The sequence below is a fragment of the Solanum lycopersicum genome, chromosome 7 (genome assembly GCF_036512215.1).
Source record: "Solanum lycopersicum chromosome 7, SLM_r2.1".
In the NCBI taxonomy this organism is placed as follows: Eukaryota; Viridiplantae; Streptophyta; class Magnoliopsida; order Solanales; family Solanaceae; genus Solanum; species Solanum lycopersicum.
In genome coordinates this window covers 68,182,902-68,202,000 of record NC_090806.1, presented here as the reverse complement: position 1 = coordinate 68,202,000, position 19,099 = coordinate 68,182,902, and the positions used below count along the sequence as shown (strand labels likewise).

General features: G+C 34.2%; 2 protein-coding genes across 5 annotated transcripts; one reads left to right on the top strand and one right to left on the bottom strand.

The window, feature by feature from the left end:
- Positions 1-2,850: 2,850 nt before the first annotated feature.
- Positions 2,851-12,405, top strand: LOC101252606 (uncharacterized). 4 transcript variants are annotated; one of them, XM_004244173.5, is made up of 12 exons: positions 2,851-3,151; positions 4,192-4,799; positions 5,191-5,216; positions 6,054-6,131; positions 7,757-7,827; positions 7,958-8,214; positions 8,875-8,960; positions 9,097-9,153; positions 9,696-9,763; positions 9,856-9,962; positions 10,038-10,105; positions 12,002-12,405. In XM_004244173.5, exons 2-12 carry the CDS (start codon positions 4,193-4,195, stop codon positions 12,134-12,136), a joined length of 1,560 nt encoding a protein of 519 aa, XP_004244221.1. In that variant the 5' UTR covers positions 2,851-3,151; position 4,192; the 3' UTR covers positions 12,137-12,405. The 4 variants fall into 4 exon arrangements, 3 of the variants coding, with proteins under 3 accessions (XP_004244221.1, XP_010324361.1, NP_001311039.1); XR_011221914.1 differs by having other exon boundaries at positions 2,862-3,151; positions 4,164-4,799; positions 9,825-9,962; XM_010326059.4 differs by having other exon boundaries at positions 2,862-3,151; positions 4,164-4,799; positions 9,862-9,962.
- A 319-nt stretch (positions 12,406-12,724) lies between these two features.
- LOC101253105 (choline transporter protein 1) lies at positions 12,725-18,637 on the bottom strand. The gene is made up of 10 exons (XM_004244174.5): positions 18,019-18,637; positions 16,791-17,149; positions 16,422-16,567; positions 15,814-15,997; positions 15,117-15,190; positions 14,923-15,036; positions 14,487-14,843; positions 13,913-14,173; positions 13,523-13,750; positions 12,725-13,098 (listed from the first exon to the last, which is right to left on the bottom strand). The coding sequence occupies exons 1-10, from the start codon at positions 18,207-18,209 to the stop codon at positions 12,913-12,915; spliced, it is 2,100 nt and encodes a 699-aa protein (XP_004244222.1). The 5' UTR covers positions 18,210-18,637; the 3' UTR covers positions 12,725-12,912.
- Between the last annotated feature and the right edge of the window lie 462 nt (positions 18,638-19,099).

Sequence of the window (19,099 nt, the reverse complement as noted above, 5' to 3'; positions counted from 1 at the left end):
TAATTTGTATAAAGCATTTTTTTAAAAAAATATTTTAAAAGGAGGGAGTATTTTCAAAACATAACAATGCTTGATATCAAAGTGTAGCAAAATACATGTTTTTTTGTGGCATAAAATATTTCTTTCTAACTGAAAATCGCGTAGATTTATTATCTGGTCATAACTACACGTACATATATGTATGTGTGTGTGACCAATTATTATATGTGTATGTATGTGTGGGCAATGAAGGCTAGAGTTTTTAAATATATAAATAAGTCTAGAAGTATTGTAAGTAGCATATGTGTGAAGTTCTATAATCTTGTCGTGTTCATGTGATGTTTTCAAAATAACACTATAAAGAGTTAGGTTAACATGATTATTATTACTTGTCGTTCAGCAAAATACTTTTCAAATTTACAATTTTAGTTTTGATTAAACCAATTCAATATATATATTAAAACATTATCAATTTTAAAAGAAAAAACATCAATATAAATAATCATCGAATCGCCTATTTATCGGCAAAAAAGAAACCATCAAATCAAAAAGCCCACTTTGTCCTCTTGGACACTTTCGAGGGTCAAGCAAATGTGGGGACAATGATAATGTCTATGAACAGGAGAAAAACGCGTAAAAATGTGTTTTTTTAGATTGTTTAAAGTATATATTGAATTATTTTAAATAATAATTAAATTTATCGACTAAAAATCAATAAGGAACACCAATAATTATCTATTAAATTTGAAATTTTCATATTTTAAGTTAAAAAATTTGACTTTCAAATTTTAATAACTATAATATTCTTGATAAAGTAGAAGTGAGCTCAGGAAGAAATGTAAGAATGAAAAAGTATGAATATTATCAACAATAATGCATTTAATTAAAGTACGCAAAATAATAATAATTAAAAAAAAACTTATTTTGCGATATACCAAAAATGGAGACAAAAAATAAGCATCAGCTTGCTTAGAGGATATATCATACAATTTTATAATAAAATAGTTCAATATTTTGATTAATCACAATATTGATACTTTAAAACATATACGTGAACACAATCAAGCTTTTAAAAAATCAAACAAATAGCTTTTAAAATAAATAAATTACTCTTTTCGTTTCATTTTTCTATAAATAATTAATCCATATTACTTGTCATTTCATAAAGTCGATGCATATATTGTTTCTTTTTTATTTTTGCAAGTTATTAGTCTTGAAAATATATATTTGACCACTTTAGAAAAGATAACTAAATGATTCATGTTCATTGGTTAAATTAATTAATCAAAATAAATTGATTCATACTCACTTATTGAAAACTTGAGATCCAAAAAAAATTAAATAAGAATAAAAGAATAAAGTTACATTATTTCTTGATACGAGTATAAAGTATAAAGATGTCATATAAAATAATACAGAGAATAGAATATCAAAAATAGTACAATAATATGCCTTTAGAAATATTTATTTAGCAGTTCTTTTGACCATTTTTTAAAAGTAAACTTTTCTTTTTAAAAGAAATTCTTATTTGATATCCAAAATCCACTAGCGAATTCTCTTTATTTGTACAACCTTGGAAATGGACTATTACCATTCTATTACTCCTTCACAAAATTGAGTTAAATAAATAAATACCAATTTTAGAATTATAATTTAAGTTATACATATAATATATATTTTTATTTTATTATTATATATTATTATAAGTGGAAAGCTCCAAAAGTAAAAAATTGAATTATCAGTTTTGCCTCTCTACTAAATTAAAACTTTTATAATTTTCATACATGTATTTAATCTTCTTATTCTCATTTCAAAATCTTGACCTTTTAAATTTCTCGTACAAATTTTAAAAAAATATAAATGACTAACTATTTCTTAAAGAAAATAAATTAAAGTAGATTCATGTATCTTTAAAGTTAAATTTCATCTCTATTTTTTTTTATATTTATTTTAATAGTATTTGACCTTTCAATTTTCCATATGTCTTTTCATGTTTCCGTAATTTTATTCTATAAATTTAACTTTGTCAAGAACAATTTTATTTATTATTCGTGCAAATCTTATGTGTAGAAACTCTAAAATTTATTTCACTCATTAAATTTTCTTTCTTTCATCTTCTAATAGTAATAGAAACTTCATCCTACATTCTTCATTTATATTTTAATATATAAAATTTCTTTGTTATTATTGGTTGTACATAATTTAATTTTCTTAATAATATTTATTCTGATCAATCTTTTCACATTCATTAAATACTATATAAAATGTATCATAAGGTGGGTTTGTCCGATTCTTTCATTTGTCTTTTTTTATTAGATTTTTCCTCCATAAAAAGTCACTTCAGATAAATCTATTCTAATATAATTGATTTAGCTATAAATATTAATCAACATTTTTTATATTATTGCTAAGCTAGCAGCATATTAACTTCTTTTAATATAATATCTATTTATGAAAAACTTCTATTGCAATAAAACTTAAATTTAGATATAAGTTAATTTATGCATGCCTTTGCATATTTAAACTATAAAATATGGACATAATCTATATTTGGAACACAGTTAACTATGTGGTTCGAGAAATAGTAAGCTCATAAGTTTAAAATAACTTCACATAAATAGTTTCTAAATTTCATATGAATAAACTTTTATATCTTATCTTAATAAATATGTACAAAGTTATTTTAAAGTGAATGAACATACCTTCTTTAAAATTAAATAATAATATCCAAATAATACCTTCCAAATACTTTAGTCAAATTCAGACTCGATAAAACTAAACAAGTGTTTAATGGATGTGATGGAATAATAACACTATTTATCTATATTTAATTAAAGGCTATCATATTCGAAATTAAAATTAAAATTCCATAGAGCAAACATACCAAACACACTTTGAGAATCCTGTCCATTTGCTTTAGGCACTTTTAGCATGACTCGATCGATTCATCATCAAATAATTACAAAATCCACTTTTAATTTGTCTCTCTCCTCACTCTTTCTTCTTTTCTCCTTCCTTCATAGTTCCTTCCTTCCTTCTCCGAAAAGCTAGCGGTTGAGTCTGAAGAGTGAACAATATATTGTTCGAATGGAGAGAGCCGATAAAAAACTTCATTAAAGCTACTTCGTTTGGCTCTCATTCTCTATCTATCATCGGCCGGCAAGTTTATACAGTAAGATTTCGTTTCTCTTTTCTGTTCAATGATCAATCACACTGTTTATTGTTTCGTTGGCTGAAAAATTTGGTTCGGTTTCTATCATTGAATGATCTCCAGAAGTGATTTTGTAATTCGTATGAACCGAATTGGATTTTGCATTGTTTAGCATTTGTAGAAGTATGAATTATTATTAGTTTTTGGATTGGTTGCTTTTTGATGTTTAAATTTCAAGCTGAGAATGTTCATCTGGATGTTATATTCGTTGATTGATTTTGTTTTGTGTGAGTGCATTGTTGTGTTAGTTGTAATTTTTGGTGTGGAAAGTGATGGAATGAAATGCCTGATTTTAATTTGTGACCTAGACGTTTAGTATTGTTTCATTTCATGAATATTGTTTAGGAGTTCGGCTCTTAAATCACAGTGATTTTCTTCTCTTTTTTTTTCGTTCATTGGAATAGACTGAGTTATAGTGTGTCAGCATCTTTTCAGGGGTGATAGTTGTATGCTTAATGTAATCTTCATTGATTTGAGGAAGAATATCAAATTTTGTTAATGTGCTTTCATGCTGCATCTGAATAGTTCTAAACTTTGGCATTACTAACGAGATTCGTTTGGCCGTGGATGATTAGAGAAGTGGATTAGTTTGTTTCAGTTGTAAATCATTTGTTCAGACCAAAGGATTTTACTTACACACGTGTATGGCAGTGTAAATACTGTATAGACTAGTTCTTTGATCGCTTATGTTAGTTAGATCTAAACAACCAGTTAGTAGGAGTTCTCAATTTTACTTATCAAAAAGTAGTATTTCTCCATTTTTACTATTGTTATTAGTTGCTTTTCTCCTGTCACAACTGTTGGTTCTCTGTACATTCTGTTATCCGTGAAATGTTGGATTCTCTTGTTGTTATGCCATCCAATCTCTGCCATTTTCCTTTATTTTGCGGTTTCTGCTATTCTACAAATTGTTAAAAAGCCTTTGATTAATAAGTGATGTTCTCAATATGGTTGCTTCTTTACTTCTTATCAGCGGTTCTTATTTCATCTTATACTGCAAGGATGAAGATGGAGGCACCTCCTTCGACAATCTTGTTTACTGATGATGATAGCAAGAACCTGGAGCAATTGCTTGATGTCTTTGGATCTGTTGTCTCTCTCGATGACATCGCTGCAGCTTATTGTAAAGCAGGTCGGGATCCAATTATTGCAGGTGATATACTTGGAGATCAGAAACCTAGCAGCTCCGGAACTACTAACTCTGAGATGGAAGAAAACATAGAGGATTCCGTGACTCTGACTTCTGAATTTGAGGAAGTAGGGGACTCTATGATATCGACATCTGCATCTGTATCTGAGATTGATGCCAAGAGAGTTGGTCCCAGGTCATCAAAGCAAAAAAAGTTATCAGTGTCTATGGGGACTGTCTCAAGCATGATCCCAAAAGACTATCTGACGAATAGGCCACTAATTACAGAAACTTCTACGAGAATCAAGCCACTGAAATTAAGCGCAGATGATTTCTTAACCCCAGAGCTAAGGGAGGAGAAAGCTCCATTAGGTGCTGCAGCTATGAGTGAAACCCTGCCCAGCAGTGTAGAGGAGTTCCTCTTCAACATGCTGGGAAGCGGATTTTCTCTTGACAGGAGTGTAATTGGAGATGTTGTTGGTGAGCACTTTACCTATGTCTACACTTAGTGTTTGTAAGATTATTTGATAAGTAGTGCTGCCACATGGAGTAATTCTACTTATACTTCCAATGACCTGAACTTGTGTCATTTCTTTCTTCACTTCTTTTCATTGATCTTCTAATGAAACTTGCAAAAGTTGGTTAAATGTTTCTTTATAGTCTGTTTTGAGACTTGATTTGTTAAGTAGAATGCAACTTGAGGATGGTCCACTTGTTCAGTTTGTCTCAGATATCTTTAAATTCTGTTCCCTTTTTTCTTCCTTATAACTGCATTGTAATTCCTATGAGCTTATAACTGCATTCTAATTCCTAGGAGCTGTCACAACTTTTGGATAATCTCCTTCCTAATTTGGTATTGTTGGATATACAGGTCAATGCAGCTACGATCTGAACAAGGTTAGTGATATCAACTCAACCACTTTGTATACTTTATATGTGTTTTTCGAGGCATCAAATGCTAATATTATATTTGGCTCAATTTTATGTTTACATTCAGCATATGCATGTTTGCACTTAACTCTTATGCTGTTACTCCGTAATTGGCACCACATTGTTATATGCTAAGCACATATGTGAAAGTTGCTCTTCTAAGCACCTGCAAATACCATTTAACCTGCTTATTCTCCGCCCTCCTTTTATTATTACCTATGAAATCTTGAAAGTAAGTCCTCAAAACGCTTTTCTAGGTCCTTCTCAAAGTCAATCCCGTTGCTGGTTTGGTTTTTGTGGCTTAAGTTTAAGTAGTTTTGATGTATGTGGTTTGAAGTCCACATTTAACTAGAAAATAAATTATGCTCCATTCTACTTATCAGAATAGCTATTAAGCCTCTATCACAGTTAAAGTAATTACCTCATGTACCTAAATTTAGCTTGTGGATTTAGGAACCAATGAATGAATTTCTTGCTAACTGTGGTTAACTTTCATGGCGAGAAACCTCAATGCATGTGTGGGATCATACATAAATGCCAGGAGGATGAGGCCAGGTTGCAGAAGCTTAGTTCTCATACTAAGCAGAAAAGACAATGCTCGGTTATTGCTGTTTGATCTTCTGATTCCGAATATATCAGCCTGATAACAATTTTGTAGTTCCTGCTTGGGTGCTTCTATCTTTTCGTTTCAGAATTTTTGCATGCACACTAGACATAGATTGGCTTACTTCTCTACAGAGATTTATATATCGCTCTAATCTTGCATTTTCATTATATTACACCCCCTTTCCGCTGAATATGCAGAGTATGGATAAGCTGCTAGATATGTCCGCATCAACTTTGGGAAAGAGCGATGATATTATAAATATAGGTGTCAAGAAAGTAAGTTTTCTTGTATGTCACTTGGTGTTGCTCATGTCTGCTGTAAAACTAGATACATCACTTACAAGCGAACTGCTATTTAATGATAGTGATCTTAGTCAGGCAATCTGCTTCCTAGCCACGCTCTTGAAGGAAAATGAGACAGCTTTTTCACAATAAAATTCTAGGAAAGGATAGTGTCTTATCTTTCTCTTTATTCTCCTTTTCCTCTCCCTTAACCCATTCACTCCTCACCCAGTTTGTTCTCTCCACCATGCTCACTCTGTCACCTGACCTGAGAAAAGTCCTTATGACTGGAGTTACTACTGTACTAAGGATCAGTTTTGCTTTGAGAAAAGGGTTCCACATCTATACAATAGGTTGATATCTTGACAGAACAGCCAAAGACCAGATATGCAGTAGAATTTATTTTCAAAAATAGATTCAAGTTAAATAACCTACTGATGTGACTACAGACTACAAAAATGAGCAGTGTATTCCTTTTGGGAGGTAATTTTGTAAGGGATTCTATTCATAAAAAATAGGTTTCTATGAGGTAGCTTCTCTAGAACTGGAAACAGTTTTGGATCTGTAGTGATGCAGTCCGCTTGAACTACTTGACGTTGCATCTAGCTGTAAAAAGAGCTTACAAGATTAATAATGTTCAATTCATTCACCATATAAATATCCACATTCCTTTGAATTGTAGGAATTACTTTTGTATTTTGTTGGCTACTATACTGCTAAGTTAGGTCAGACCAGATTTCCCCGTCTCTGAAATCAAAGGGAATAGATAACCAACCACTCTTCTCCTATCCCTGATTACCTGAGGTGCTGCAGCATTAAGAATTTATTTTTAAAAGTAAGGATCACAAACTATCTTTCAGGCATTATATTTAGACAGCCTTTAAACTAGTCCAGATATTCTATTCAACCACTTAAACTCAACCTATGACCATTTGAACACCTTACCTGTACTAAAAGTGTCATTCAGCCCCAATTTATACAAAAAAAGCTGTGTAACTCACACACATATGATGTGGCAGAAAGACAAATAAAACCATGACATGTGCATATGGACTCAAATAATCATTAAAAGAAAGAAAAGCTTAGTTTCTATAACGCATTCCTGCCCACTCAATCCTCCATTTCCTCTTTCTTCCTCCTTGGAGATTTCCTTCGACCCCCCCATTGCTTTCCACCCATTTCTTTCTCATTTTTCTCTTTATTCCTTTTGCTTTCAAAAAAAATTCCGCCAGAAGTTTCTGCCCGACTCGAAAAGTATGAAGATTGGCTGAAATTTTTATGGATATTTGTCAGAAAAAAATTCTCTCTGGCCAACCTTTTCGTTCATCTATTTAATCTAATATTCTAGTTTAGCATTTGCATGATAAATTATGGACTAGAGTCATGAGAAAAATGATTGTTTATAGAACATGTGCGATATAGCTGAGGTTTATGATGGTTGAAAATGGTGGTCGGGTGGCAGACCACCTGAAAGAGAAGAAAGGGGGGTGGGGGGTGGACTATGTATTACACCTATCTTTAATGGTAATTCTATAGTAGTTCCATATGCAATTTAAATTGTTTAAATCACATAAAATAATTTCCTTACTTACTATGCTTTCTCTAATTTACTATAACAGTCTGTGGAGAGTTCAGATTTTGCATCAGTTGTATCAAAAGAGACATCTTCAATGACAGATCCAGCCATCCGGTACTCTGTCCTCCAGAAACTATAATTTAATGTCCAGGAAGTTCTCTTTTTTTTTTGGTTAAACTGATTTTGTAGATTTTCAAGGTGTTGTTATGGATTGACTGTCATCCTTCTATTTTTGCTGATGCAGTTCCAAAGCAAATGAGAAGACTAAAAATGGGCTCAAGTTATCTATGAAGGAGCAGGAAAGGTATGAGATTCAAAAGGAAGTTCTGCATGCATTGTTTGATGTACCTGCAGCTTCAAGATATGATAATGTGGATGAAGTGATTCGTCCGGTGAAGGAAGTTGGGAAGTCTAGTAGATTAAATCTCGTTGTAGATAAACCATTACAGGAGACTTTAGAACGCCAGATTCTTATCAGGACACCACAAAGTGATGCAAAAAGTAAGCAGCACTAACTGCTTATTACTTGTGTTGGACAGATGAAAAAGTGTTTATGGTACATTTGGCTTTTTCTAAAGGTTTCATATCTTCTTTTCAATTGCCTTTTTTTCTATGATTTTGTACTCTTTTATGGCAAGATTGCTTTTTCCAGTTGAATCTGCCGTTGGCAACCAGAAACTGGAGAACTTTTTTTTTTCTTTTTCTCTTCTTAGTCGTATAAGTTCTATATGTTGGAGCAAGTAAGAAATAGAAAAATGCTCCCCCTCTTTATGGTTCGTCTTTTACTTGAGGTACCTTGAGCTTTATTTTATGGAAGTGAAATTACCATTTAACTTAACTGGACCCATAAAGACATCCATTCGTATCGAACCATATGGATGTCGGCCTGGAACAAGTGCAAGTATATTCCTGTCTTAGGTATACACTTATCCCTTGGAAACAGAGACCTAAACCTCAAAGTACCCTATACATTCACAGAAAAGATATTAGAATATTATATGTACTGGTGAAAAGAACATACCCAGGTAAACCTCACTAGTGGGGTCTGGTAAGGGTAGGATGTATGCAAATGCATGGATATTTGTAGCTATCCAGTACTCCTTTAGGATAGCTATTTGCTTCATTTTCTCATGTAAAACACCTCTTGTTCTTCAATTTTAGATGGTGAGGAGGATGAAGAAAGCTACGAAGTTCTTCGGAAAGCTGTAAAGGAGTACTGGATTACAATGAAAGAGTACTATAATGCAGTGAGTCATGGATACCTCTCTTCTACAGTTTCATGATCTAAATACCATTAAGATGCTTCATTCTGTGTCGAGCGAGAAGAAGAAAGTTTAGTATGTTAAATCTTGACTGGTATTACAAACTTAAATTGTTACCCAGGCTTCTGAAGCATTCTCCAAAGGAGATCATGATCAAGCACGCAAATTCCTGGAAGAGGTAGGGTGTTTGTTCCTTTATGTAGAGTGTCTTGACTGTTTGTATTTGAAAATATAAGTGAAGAAATAACTAGCCTCCATAGTCTCTATGAGATATTCTACTGATTGGTGTCGGCTGAGTAGGTGGTGTAGAGTTACTATCTTAATTAGCTCCATTAGGTGGTCAGAGTCTGAGCATTTCGTCAACTTCCTTCAAAGTATCCAAATATTTTACTTGCTTCTTGCTTTACACCTATCAAGGGAGGTTTTAGCTTCAACTTAGCCTACAAACATCGTAAAAAGCAAAGTAACATGCCAGGTTCAAGTTCTTCATATTCATCGACAGCTTTCACTTCTAGCACAATGAAAGAGAAAATACTCATAACATCACCTGTCACGGGAAAAAGAAGAAAAATAGCTCCAAATTGATGCTGGGTATAAATGTCCAATTTGTGCAAACTGTTCTCTTCCCATAAAGTTGACCTTGCCTTGGCTGATCCACTTGTTTAAATTTTCATTATGGTGGTGTGCTGGCATTTTACTCATTATCTTCTCATGAAACAGGGACAATTTTTCATGACGAAGGCGCAAGTGACGGATGAAAAATCCTCTCAAAAGCTTCTTGAAACCAGGTTAGGCAGAAGTCTGGCTTCCTTTCTCTTTTCTTTCTCTACTCATGTATGTTGCTTACAGGGCTTGTATTTACCGAATACTCCAACCTTAGTTGCAGTTCCAGCAAAGAAATTGTGACACTCGACCTTCACGATTTGGAGCCAAAGGATGCAGTGCGCTTACTCAAACTTCAGTTGACTTCTCTTTGTGGATTCTCGTGTAGGTTATCGTCATTATAGGACTTCGTCAATTGTTTTTATATAAAAATGGCATTGATATTTTCCCTTCTATCAGCTATTCAATATCTCAAAATCTTAGTTGGGATCACTGCTGAAGAAGCTAAAGGTCCCCGGAAGCGTCTGGTATGACTTGTTTCTTCTCCTTTTCTTGGTGCTGATATGTTTGAATAATTTGGTCTATCTGCTGCTGTTTTTCTCACGGGTATATGTTACTGACAATTGGAATATTGTAATCTTCAATTTTTTGGGGCAACACTGTAAATATTACTATTGACAAACCAAGTCAGCATAGAATACAAGCCTAAGAGCACCTAGCCATTTCCTTCACCTCTTATGAAGGTAAAGATGATCATAGGCCTCAAAAACGAGTCTAATTACATGTATATTCTCTCTTTAAGCCCCCTAGATCTATCCAACTTCTTCTGCATATAAGGTAGATTTGATCTATCTATTAACTCCTTACTCTGTGTAATTGCCCTCTCTATATCTACAGTTTGTCCCTTGAACAGGTTCCAGTTCTGGGCCCTCCAAGTATAAATGACCATTGCCCCCCACACAGCAGCTACTATCTTCTTCTGGATTAACTTCTAATGCTTCCTTCTATTTCCTCCCTTACATTTTTAAACCAGTCACACTCAAATAACAGATGCTGAGATGTCTCCATATCAGCAGATCCACAAAGACAGCAGTGCAGGTCATCCACCTGAATGTTTAGCTGAAGAAGTCTCCTTTTCTGATAGCTAACAATAAACTTGTGTTTTGGTTGTGCAACATCGTTTCATCTCTGTTCTGCAGCATTTTCCTTTTTTTTCCTACAACATCATGTAGCTTCTAGAGATTGAGTACCTTCCTCCAGGTGTAAGATTATATCCCTGGGTAAACCAAGCCCAAACTGTGGAATCATCCTTCATTTCACCCTTAGTGAGCCCTTATCCACCACTAATTGCCATAACAGTTCCCTACTTATGCAAGATTCCAGATTCTGCTGCCCTTGATATTAAAGCCTTCATTACCCTTAGGTACGCAAACTGTATCCCAAGCTACAAGGCTCACTTTCCTCTTTTCTTCATTGCCCCCATAGGAACATTCTACATCTTCTATCAACCTTTTTCAACACACTCTGGGGCTGTATTAACACCATACCCCAGAAGTTATGAATGGAGAACAACACATCAACAATCACTTGTAATCTCCCAGCGTAGGACAATTGCTTAGAATACCCTGTACTAATTTTATCTGATATCTTATTAATCAGAGTGGCAGGATCTACAGAGTACTTTTGAAGAAAATGGTTGTTTTTTATTCTTCCTGCCTCTGCCATGTTATACACGTATGCCTCTGCCATTGTTCAGAAAATTTGGCCTCAAGTCTAAACAATTCAGTCCAGATTGGTAACTCAAGAAGATAATAGACCTTAAATCTGACATATGAGAACAATTAAGCTGTGTATGCCAGTTTATCTTTTCACCTCTTAAAATATGCAAGTGGAAATTCCATCTGCATCTTTCATAAATGTGAAAACCACAATGTTCTGACGTCGAAACACTGCTGAATGGACAGTATTAACTATACAGTCAAGTACCTTCTAGTACTCTACTATAGGTGTCAGTTTATGGTCCTTGTAACCAATTACAGTAGTATAAGTTACGAAAAATTAATGTGATATCCAAACTGTTTCTTTCTTCTAGGAAATAATATATAATCTATTTCAAAATGTACATATAAGAAACAATTGTGGTTTAGAGAATGTTTTAGTGTCGACTCTTCTCATTTTCATTATTTTGATCGCGAATATTATCTGTATAGGACTTTGGATAGGTTAGGGTTGAGACTTTCTCCCATGCTGTAGGATTAACAAAAAATTCATTATGAACTTATTCGATCTCTGTTGTTTCATATCCCAGATAGTATGTCCAATTGAATTATTTTTCTCCATTCTATGTCTATTACATCTCATTTCTTTAGCTACTTGAATCGACATTGGACAAATAGAAGTATGAGACAGATATTTGTAAACAGGTACTGAAATTTTTGGAGAGGGATTCCATACCATGGACGGAGGAAGAAAATGGCACAGTGCTTGTGATAAGAGTGGATGTGATAGATCCGCGGAAAATGACTTTTGCTAAAAAATCAACTGCCAGAGTCCGATAAATACATCACTGAATAGATCATTGTTCTAAAGCATGAATTTTGTATCAACTTGGATCTTGTGAAATGCTTTGATGCTTCTGCATTTTTTATAACCACAAGGAACAACCTTGGCCTTGCTACCAAAAAGACTTGTATTTGATTCTTTAATTTCTCTTCTTAATTCTCAAGCCGGTGAGCAAGTTTTGCTTAGGCACCGATTTACTTGGTAAAGACTAATAGCAAATTGATTTCAGAAGTACATTATATGAAACATGCAATGCTTTGACTTACCTATGCATGTTGCTTTCTGTTTTTAACTTAGAATGCACTGTACTTGTATAGTTGTGCTCCATGATAGTTAGCATCTGGTATTAAAGTGGATTACAGTCCCACGTTGGTTTGGGAATGTAATCGTGGTTTAGTTATATGGACTTCGGCAAATGGACTGGCATTGAGTTGAGTCCAAATTCTTCCTCGTTTAGGCTCCAAGTCCACATTCATCTCAGGGCTGGACCTAGTGGGTGTTAGAGTGGATTACATTCTCACATTGGTTGGGGAATGAAAAACAATCCAAAAATCGCATGTTATAGTGCTAAAGCAAACTCGTAATTGACAAAATGTGGACACTCGATCTAATTTAGAATTAAATTTATTTACATGTAAAGATGATACAAATCTATCAAAAATAACTAAAACCAAGTTAACTGACAAAAAAACACAGAATAAATTGAAGTGATCATCCATTCATTAACACTTGAAATGATAATAATTCAAGCTAATGCATGAGACACCATTGATCATTGTGTAAGTCTTTGCATCTCAGTTTGTTCATTCAATGTCTCAAGAAGAAGCGGAGGGGCGTATTGAGCAGTTCCTTGATGCTCCTCTGAATCTTGACAAAATGAAAGTATTATGGTATCAATTGACATCTCCACAACTGCAAAGAAGAGAGTTGCCACGACGTATCCAAGAAACCAGCACACCTGCATTAGAAACACGAATCTAGCTTAGAGATACAGAAGAGAAGTTCGACCCAAAGACAGTTCCATCACGGCATGTTCTATATCGTTCTCTTCTAGTAAAGGGGTCACAATCATGACTCAAAAAGAGATGCGTGCACATACTTCTAGTTAAAACAGTTTGTAAATTCATGGAAACACACTCATTTGAACCTCTTAATCATCACCATAAGTACTCATCAAGTGAAATCTTCGAACACTTTTTTACTAAATGAACTACAGAAGTTCACTTATGTAGTTCTTCACTCTCTATATTTCTCTATGTTGCATCATTTAAGGTGGTAATAAAAACTTCTCAAAGGAGCTGGGCTATTACTTAGTTCAGTTTTGTGAAATTGATGGTTGCATCTGCTTAAATGAAAAATCCGTCCAGAAGAATTAGACTTACCAGAACCGGGAAAATTGGTGACGAGATCTTGTTATGTCCAATGTTGTACTTGTGAGTATCCAACATGAGAAAAGCAAAAAGTGCACTTGCAAGACTGACACACAGCTTCCCAAGAAAGAGAATAACATCACCAATGACGTTCACCTTTCCAATCCGAAGGATGTTACTGATAATGAGATCAGTTGCAATCTCAGAAGACTTAAAAAAGCCTTTTCCTGTTATTGCAATCTGCAAAGCATCACAAACACTATCATTTCTGATGCTGTTAAGATAATCACTATAAATCTAGATCACGTGTAACAATGATGACATGTTCTCGTTAATTTAACGTTCTGAATTTACGAGAAGTTGAGGAACATTGAATGGGATTGCAACATTTTGTACTCTTACCAAGATGTAAGCATTACGATTCACAGATTTGATGATCCAACCAACACACTGCAGGAGACACTGTGAGGAACTATATACCATTCTTCCAAACCAACTTTCTGGTGCAGAGTTAGTAACTTTAAGTTTACGCCGGAGTGCTTCAAGTATAAACCTGATAGACTCTATAAATGAAACAATCAGAGAACCAAGAGCAACGGATCCAATGCTGTAACGTAAAAGCCGCTTCATAGAGGAGAGCACTGGGAGAAATGAAATTTCTGGCTGCACTTGCAAAAGTAAACTGATCAGTCACAAGTGCATACCGAAATACTATGTAACAAATCAGGATTTTTTTCTTCTGAAAGATATACGAAGCTGGCTACTGAAGCTGATTGCATACAAGTATCAAATGACAAACATGATTATGAGAAGAAATAGCAGAAATTCAGAATATTGTGGAATGTCGAGATGAATTTTTTCCCCGACATGGACTCGATGGACTTCATTGGTTTGTTCAAAATGAATCTGTCTAGAAAGTAAAGCAATTGGTTTTTGACCAGCATTGCTGGAAAAATGAGGAGGATTTATGACTCACCGATGTTCCACCTCGAGCCCAATAGTATGTAGCGACAGAGCCTGCAATGACCGTTGCAGAGCTTGCCACAAAAAACTGAGTGGCCCAAAATCCGCCAAACAAATGAAAAAAAATTGCAGCAGCAATATGAGAAGTATACTGGATGCTGTAACCGCAGCAACGATCACAGCTCACCCTTTTTGATTTAAGATCATAAGCACAGCAGTTGGTGTTGCAATCATTCTGGACAACGCGTCCAGAACTAAAAAGATGAAGAGCAGCTGAAAACCAAAACATGTAGAAGATTGCTAGGATAGCATACGGAATGATGGGGAAAATTATTAATGCTTGTACTTCTCCAATGACCTTAGCAGCTACCTGCAATTAAGATTATCATTCATAATCTCAGGTTTTAAGTAAATATATCTAGAGATAAGAAGCTTTATGATAGACTTACCTTCAGGACTGAAGTAGCCATAAGTATACGACGCACTATAGCGATGGATGACAAGACCGAAATAATCATTACAGCAGTCATGATAACAGCAGCAGCATGGAGATGACTTATTTCCTACCAAGCAGATAATCTAATTTAACGGTACAGCAAACTATTACATAGAGGATGATGAAACTGACAAAAGGCAAGCATACCCTTGCAGATACATGATAATACGGATCATGTTCACCAATGATGGGGGAGATAGGGTCGTTCCCTATCCATCCAGCTGGACAGGAAAGAAGAATAATTTTGTTAGTATACTCAATGGAAATATATGATGTTCAATTACACAACAAACATAAGATATAATGCAGGACTACGTGAGATCTTCACGAACTGTAGAAAAAAAAAAGATCTTTGCATAAGACAGAAAGACTTGAACTTATCAAAAAGAAAGAAAGGATTACATCAGGAAAAGTATCTATCTTGGTGAATGGGCGCAAAAGAGTGCAGCATACATTAAACAATAGGCATCTTGTCGGCCTTTTTACTAATTTTTGTTTGATAAATGTGGTGTTTGGGCTAGCTTTTGCGCACCTCGACTAACTCCAAGGAGAATGGAAAATGGAAATAAAAGGAAAGAAGATATGTTTCCCATGAATCATCTTAGTACAGAAGTCGTGTAGTTTTCTTTAAACCCAGGGAAGGGGGTGTGAAGATTAAAAAAATCCAGAATCACAAGTACTAATAGTGCTATGAGACTTTTGGACATAGAACAAATAATAGAAAGTATAAAGTTTGTCAGAGGGTACTACATCTCAATCACAACTTGGACATAGAACTGAAAATTGACATGAATTACAATTACTACGTAACGACAGAGGGAAAACACTAGGGAACAGTGCCTACCTTTTAGATAGTAGAACATTGTGACTGAAACTATGAGGCCATTAAAGAGGACGACAGTTATCCAAGGCATTGCAGCCACAAAGTGACGAATCATCAGAAGCCATATCACTGATAGAAAAACTGGCAAAATTCCTCCACAAACAATCAACACTCCCCATGACTTGCCAACATCAGCTACATATCTCTGAAAATGTAACTCAAATGTGAATTTTGAACTCTTAAATAAAGAATGTGATACCATAGAGAACACAATCAAGGCACATTGTTATAATATGTGTTACTTGAGCATTTCAGTGTTCTCTTGTTTTAGTCATCGTTAGACCATTGACACACAAGTCAAATGAAACATTTGTTATTTATGAAAATGAGTTACACTTGTACCGTTTGAACTAAAGATTTCGCAGAATTTGTGGGTATGAAAAGCAATTTTTTTTACACGTGGTTATGTATCCTGATGCAGGTCCAAGAGAAAATGTCATCTACAGCCAATCAAACGAGCAATCTACACTATACTATTGAGTGTCTCATTTTCTCCCGGCAAGTTCCGATGAAAAGATTCTATCTGCGTACTTTACAAGCAAAACAAGAGAAGTGTTAAGTCACTCAACCTTTAAGACCAAAGATCGAGAGTTAATTAAGCCATGGATAGACTTATCAACTGCGATATCCTCAACAATGTTTACACCACCCATCTCCTTCCAATGCCGCAAAGATACATTTGATGCACGGGCAATAAGCTGACAGCTCCAATAAACTGTCACAAAAGGTTAGGATATTGAAAAAGAAATTAAACATGTCAAAACACGTGAACTTCCAACAGATGGGGGGGGGGGGGGGGGGGAGTATGTTCCATTTTATCAGGTGTGGAGCTGAAATCATCAAAAAGACCTTTAATTAAGCTGGTTCCCAAATCAATAAGAAGTACTTAGCAAACAATATGATTGACATATCATGCCGCAAATGATACTTTCACTTACCATTAACACTTGGAAATATGACAGGGTAGCAAGGACCTTGTAGCTGAAGTGAAGTGTTTCTTAGGTCTGGAGTAAGGTCCGCAAAATAATCATAATTTCTATCGATCCAGTCATCTACTGACAGACGAACCTCGCCTTCTGGATAGTCACACACCCAATTTAGAGAATCTTCAGATGGGATAGGACAGTCCATCAAGCAAATAGTCCTAGCATTAGAAAGTTTGGCCTGATTATCCTTTGAACCACTTTCATAAACTTGATTTGGGTTCACCCAGTATCTGAGTTCCAATTCACGAAGATCAGGATCAGCATGTCTATCACCACAAACATTGCCCTTATAGTCCAGCCCAGATGTAAGCCTGATAAGCCATAACAGATGCATCAGCAATACAACAAATGAGTGAACAGATATATCCATTGAGAAAGGGAAGATCTTTTTCCTTTTTTTCGCATGGACAAGCTGAAAAACTCTTAAAATATAATTTCATTTAGAGAAAAGAACCTTTCACAGTTATGTGACCAGAATATAAAAGATATCACTGAAGACATATTATCAAAAAGAATTTCTACATGTTTAGCCATGAAAAGATGAATCAGGCCACATGTGAGGGGCTAGATGAGAACATTCTTGAGTTGATTTCACATATGGTCACTCAACTAATAATTATTATCTCGGAAGGTCACTTTCTTTGTTGAAGAAAATTGAAGTATAAGAAGAAAGGTGTATTCTTTATGAGATAATAACTATTAGTGGAGAGGCTATACGAGTAATCAACCCTCTCACAATTCCTTATTTCCAACAAGAAGTTCACATATCCATACCAATCTTTAACTTATAACATTGGCCATAAAATCAGGTTCTTTAATGACAATCTCAATAACAAAGAGCCAAAAAAGAACATTCTTTTCAACTTGTGGCAACAATTGTGCATTTTTCCACACCCTTCAGAAGGTTAAGTCTTAAAGAAGATAACTTTGTACCTCAGCAAGACAAAAACAAAGCAACATCTAAAATTTACATTCAGCCAAAACAATAAAAGACCAACCTTTCAAAGAAAAGTAAATCAAACCCACATTACACTACCACAAGATATGAACAAAAATGAACACCTTACACAAAACACATTAAACTAACAGATCAAAATGCCAAAAACAGCACAGACACACTTAGGGTATGCAAAAACAGCAAAAAAGATTGCAACTTTTTCATTTCTTGATTTTTTTTTACCTCAAGGGGTTTCCTTGGTTGAATCCAAAGCTGGAATTAACAATCATAGCAACCCAAAAAGTAATAAAGATAACAAGAAACACTACATCTCTACATTTCCTGTTGTGTTTGATAATTCCATCCCCTTTTTCAGCTACCCCACCATCACTTGAAGGGTACTTCCCTATTACAGCTCCTAAAGGTCCTCTCATTTCCACTACACCTAAATCTCTCTGTAAAAAATCTTCAAATCTTGAAAATGAAGTAGCAAAAAGGGTTCATAAAAATGGGATTTTTTTTTTCTTCAGAAAAGATGAAAAGGAAGTGAAGAGTGTGAAGAAAGAAGCAAAAAAGGAGTGTGAAAAAGGGACAGGGGTTTATGGGAATATGTTTCTGCTAATTCAGTAATTAGTCCCACTAGTTCTGATTAAAAATGTATACTTTTTTTTTTTAATGTAAAGTTTTATTTAGTGTTAAGACAAAGATTGTGTATTGGATATTTTTTTAAGGGTAAGAAGACAGAATCTAATGACAAAGTGCCAACAGGTGAAAGTGAACTGGTTTTGAGCTTCATTTTTTTCTCTCTTGTAAAGTTTTAGAAATACCCTTGTAATTTTTGTTATAATACAAGAATTGCCCCTCAGATATAAAAATAAATAACTTTTGATATATCTGAGTTTATAATTTGAAGTTTATGTATTTCTATGATAATTTCAAATTTTAATAATTGAAATTTGAAAGAGTTAATAGAGTTTTTATGTGGAGTGTGTGGATGCAAAATTTTGGTAATAATTTTTTTTTTATCAAAAATTAGAAAAAGAACTTAGATAAACATGAGAATGTTTTAAAGGAAATAAGGAGTTAGTATTGACCAATTATCATAGATTCTTGTAATTAGATTGATTAACTTTAAAATAAGAGTGATTATTTATGGAAATAAATTTAGATTTTATGTAAAAGTAGGTAGTGTAACAACATTTTAATTAAATGAAAGAAAATAATATATGAATAAGGAAAAAAAAACTATGAGATGAGTGTTTTTTTTTATTAGAAAAGCTTTCACTTTTTCCAAGAATAGATCATTTAACATTTTTTTAGTTTA